The sequence below is a fragment of the Cryptomeria japonica genome, chromosome 10, assembly GCF_030272615.1.
Source record: "Cryptomeria japonica chromosome 10, Sugi_1.0, whole genome shotgun sequence".
Lineage (NCBI taxonomy): Eukaryota > Viridiplantae > Streptophyta > Pinopsida > Cupressales > Cupressaceae > Cryptomeria > Cryptomeria japonica.
In genome coordinates, this window is record NC_081414.1 from 783,206,561 (window position 1) to 783,211,102 (window position 4,542).

The 4,542-nt window shown below is 38.2% G+C and overlaps 2 protein-coding genes across 2 annotated transcripts; both read left to right on the forward strand.

Moving 5' to 3' along the window:
• Positions 1–1,089: 1,089 nt before the first annotated feature.
• LOC131034910 (G-type lectin S-receptor-like serine/threonine-protein kinase At4g27290) lies at positions 1,090–2,073 on the forward strand. Its single transcript, XM_057966522.1, has one exon. The coding sequence runs from the start codon at positions 1,090–1,092 to the stop codon at positions 2,071–2,073; it is 984 nt and encodes a 327-aa protein (XP_057822505.1).
• Positions 2,074–2,148: 75 nt separating this feature from the next.
• Positions 2,149–3,498, forward strand: LOC131039278 (G-type lectin S-receptor-like serine/threonine-protein kinase At2g19130). The gene is made up of 2 exons (XM_057966520.2): positions 2,149–2,586; positions 2,809–3,498. The coding sequence occupies exons 1-2, from the start codon at positions 2,149–2,151 to the stop codon at positions 3,496–3,498; spliced, it is 1,128 nt and encodes a 375-aa protein (XP_057822503.2).
• Positions 3,499–4,542: the final 1,044 nt, after the last annotated feature.

A 4,542-nucleotide genomic window follows, 5' to 3' on the forward strand; every position in this document is an offset into this window, starting at 1 on the left:
TTCTCGTGTTCAACGACCTACAGATGAAGAAGGTTCTTTCACTATTTGACAATTGTGCCATTTGCATTAATGTATGGGGAAAACCAAATGTTTTTTCACTTCTTAGACTTTGAGGGTTTTCCTTCTACTACTCACCCCCTTTTTTGTGAATAATATAGTATTATCCTTTTAGTGTATAAAATGTAATTGAAGTTTATTCATTCAAAAATATATTATAATTGCATTATTATTATATCATAAATGGTCTATGATAAACTCTTTGCCTTGATTCCTAAGTCATCTGAAATGATTGAATAAATGTGAGTACAATAGTCATAGCACACAATTCAACACAAATACATAATAGGTTGACTTGAACAACTACTTGTAAAAAAATAAGTAACGTGTAAAGTTAAATTCTCAAATTTTAAAAATTCAAGATTAATATCTACTAAAGAAATATTCTAAATCAAATTTAGATCCTTGTAATTAAATGATAGTGATGAATAAAAAATTTATAAATTGATATAAATATCTATTGATTGATAAAGCAAATAATATAATGAAAAGTCACACTCTTATAAAGAAATCATTATATTAAAATATTAATTGCAATTGACCCCAAGAACAAAGAAAAGAGCATACATAATTTCTAACAACTACTTGAATAAACAATTGTTAATGCAATTTCATGTTCATCAAAGCATACAGTTGTTTTCGCGTGTAAAGGAAAGGGTCACTTCCGTCTGGCACAGAAAGATTTGGACTTTGATTCAGTCTTCAACAATTAGGTAAAAGTGTTCTATCCCAGTGTAGAAAAACACTTAGTGTGCAAAACACGTGAAACCTACGCCCTCTGAATTTATTGAATGGATTAAAATGACCGCTTTATCCAACTGTATATTCACATCCTGAACGTTTGGATTTATTGGCACAAAGAGGTCGGTCGTTTTTATTCATCTTGCGTGGGATCAACGGCACAGTATCTCGGCCATGTTCATTGAATGTGTAACCTGTTTAGTTTCTATTTAAGCAGGAAAAATATAGTATAAACATAGGAGCATTTATGTACTACTTCAATCCAAAAATACAAATACTCCGATTATCTAAATGGCGATGAAATATTTGTTACTAGCCATCATCATGATTATTGAACTGCATAATGGCATATCATTAGCAGTGGATGGTGGAGATACGTTTCTTTTAGGCGATTCGCTCACTGGAAATCAGACCATGGCGTCAAAGAATCGCACGTTTACTTTGGGATTTTTCAGTCCGGTAGGAACGAATAAATGGTATATTGGCATCTGGTATGCGCCAATCTCTCAGAAGGCCATTGTTTGGGTGGCTAACAGAGAAAATCCTATCAGAAGCATGCCCGGTGTTCTTAAATTTTCGCGCGATGGATATCTTAACTTGTTTGATGGAAATGGTCTGTCAGTTTGGTCAACTGACGCTAGCCCGAAAGGGTCCCGTGCTGTGATAATGGACTCTGGTAATTTCATTCTGCTGGACGCCCACAACCAAACTCAGATTGCCTGGGAAAGTTTCGCACATCCGGGAAATACATGGTTGCCCAACATGAAGATGTGGAAGGGCATGAAGCTAACATCCTGGATGAGTTCTGTGGATCCTGCAGTTGGGTTATTCTCTTTGGAAATGGACAAGTCTCCAGGAAAAATGGAGATGAAGTTGGTCTATAACAAGAGCGTGGTCTATGGTTCTAGCGGAGAGTGGACTGGCAACCAATTCGCCAAGATTCCAGAGATGTCAGGTGAGAAGAGGTTACAAATGTCCTTTGTAAGGCTATCTCCTTCAAGAATATACATTAATTTTAGCATAAACCCAATAGATCATACCCTCGCAGGGTGGTACCTGTTAGATGAGAACGGCGAATTTCAGCTCCACTTCTGGATGCATGACGGTACACGGAGTCTGAGGTGGTCGACATACCTCGGTCAATGCAGTGATTACAATATCCGTGGGGCGTATGGACTGTGCAATTCGAATGATGTGTGTAGTTGTTTACAAGGTTTCACACCCAAGCACGACTCAAGCGGTTGTAGCTGGTGGTCAAACGGATGTGTTAAGTGAAGACCCCTGCAATGCTCTGTCACAGAGGGCACAACCGACGGCTTCCTGGAAGCCAAGAACCAATACTTTCCCGAAATGGAAGCTGTCTTTTACAACAACGAGCCAACACAGTATAGCTGCCGGACAGGTTGTCTAAAAAATTGCTCCTGCACAGCCTTTGCTTTCGCTATTTCTGATCCACCCGTTTGTAGATTGTGGTTTGGAGATTTATTGAGAGTGCGTGTTTCGCCGGAGGGCCAATCCGTCTTTGTTAGGCTGGCTGCTTCTGAGTTGCCGCACTTGACATCACATCAAAGCAACAAAACTTCTCGTCTTTTCCTTTCACTTCCTACAACTTTCTCTATTGTTTTAGTTCTGTTCTTTGCCTCATTTCTTCTGTGGAAAAATCAAAGACTGCGGGAGGAGAGTGTTGAAGAGGACGTGCCAATAACGCTCAAAATGTTCACTTACAAAGAGCTACGTATTGCAACTGAAAATTTCAAGCATAAGCTGGGGAGCCGAGGATTCGGGTCCGTGTTCAAATGAACTCTGGCAGACAACACGCTTGTTGCGGTGAAAAGATTGGAGGGTTCCATGCAAGGAGAAAAGCAATTCCGTGCGGAAATAAGCACCATCGGTAGCCTACAGCATGTGAATCTTGTCAGCTTGCGGGGATTCTGCGTAGAACGTTCATGTAGGTTATTGGTGTATTCCTACATGCCCAATGGCTCCCTGAATTCATTCCTCTTCTCATAGTCAGAAGAAGCAAAGAAGGTGTTGGAATGGAAGACTCGGTTCAAGATCGCACTGGGAACTGCGCGAGGATTAGTTTATCTCCACGAAGAATGCAGGGATCGCATTATTCACTGCGATATTAAGCCTGAAAACATTCTGTTGGACGGCGACTTCCGCCCAAAGATAGCTGATTTTGGGCTGGCAAAGCTGGTGGGCAGAGATTTCAGCCGCGTACTGACAACCACAAGGGGAACTCAAGGGTACTTGGCTCCAGAGTGGATCTCAGGCCTTCCTATCACTCCAAAGGCAGAAGTATACAGTTTTGGCATGATTATGTTCGAAATTATATCAGGCCGAAGAAATCTGGTTTTAGCGGTGGAGGAAAGTCGGTTGTACTTTCCTACCTGGGTTTTATCTCAAATTCAGAGGGGAAACATAATAGATGTTGTGGATTCAAGGATAGCAAGTGAGGCGGATATGAAAGAGGTGAAGAGAAGCGCTGTGGTGGCTGGGCTGTGCATTCAAGACAATGAGAATGAGAGGCCGAGCATGAGTGAAGTGGTGAAGATACTGGAAGGCACGATGGAGGCCCATGTGCCAAAGATTCCAAGGTCTCTACAGGTGTTGGTAAGTGAGGTAGACGACGATGATAGCGATGCATTTGCTCGAACTCCTCCAATATCCACTGGTACCAAATTCGCCAAACAATAGGTGGTGTTGAAGATGTGTTATGGAATTATAATAATGAATATGTGAAGGTATTTATATTCTGGCACTAAGCTCTTGCCACGTGTTCAAATGAGGAACACCTTGTATATGTACAAGTATGGTAAAATGAAGTTTAAAATATATGGGCTTCGGCCCTAGCTCACCTGGTCGTGGATCGCAACTTAAGGCGTGGGTATGCTCCCCATGGTCTTGAGTTCGAGTCCCCGGCTGTGTTAACTCTGTGTGTGTTGCTACCTTGTGAGTGGGTTGTACACACTGGGGGATTAGTCTCGCTTCGGTGAGGACACCTCCAGATTCCATGATAGTGAATACAAAAGTTTAAAATATAGAAATAAAATCTTTAAAAGGGAAAGCAAATTGTGAAGCCACGTGACATTTTTGTTAATAAGTAGTCCTCGTTGGTTATTTCCAACGGACCCTTTTTTCCACAGCTTATTTCTAATTCATAAACAATAGTTGTTCCACCAAAATAGAAAAAGATTCTAAATTATCCTTTTTTTCATAATTTTAAAGTTGCATGGTAACCGTTAAATACTTAAATTTAAGCAAAATGGAATTAAGCATCCACATAGGAACATGAGTTTATGGATATAAAAAATTAATATTTTTCTAGTTGTTTTAATTTCTAACATTATTTGATAAATAATTTTTTTAATAATATAAAAAAATTTAACAATTAACTAAAATAATCATTTCAATAATTTATTTACTATTTTACTATGTTTAGTTTTGAGTTTTAGAGTTACTTCATTTTTCTCCATGCATATTATCTTTAATGTATATTTGTTACACTACTACACACATAATAACACAAATAGATTAATAAAAAAAAAGATGCGGAGCTTTTTACTCATATAAAAACTATTTAATTTTAGTTCCAATCCTTTTTATTTACTACATATTAAAATGAACACTTAATTTTTACTTTTAATTTTAATAATTTATTTACTCATATAAAAACTATTTAATTTTAGTTCCAATCCTTTTTATTTACTACATATTAAAATAACACTTAATTTTTACCTT

Bases quoted from the DNA above. Each gene is read 5' to 3' on its own strand.
- LOC131034910 (XM_057966522.1), top strand. From the start codon at position 1,090: ATGGCGATGAAATATTTGTTACTAGCCATCATCATGATTATTGAACTG.
- LOC131039278 (XM_057966520.2), top strand. From the start codon at position 2,149: ATGGAAGCTGTCTTTTACAACAACGAGCCAACACAGTATAGCTGCCGG. The intron at 2,587-2,808 runs GTGTTCAAATGA...CTCTTCTCATAG, and splicing joins GGAGCCGAGGATTCGGGTCC to TCAGAAGAAGCAAAGAAGGT.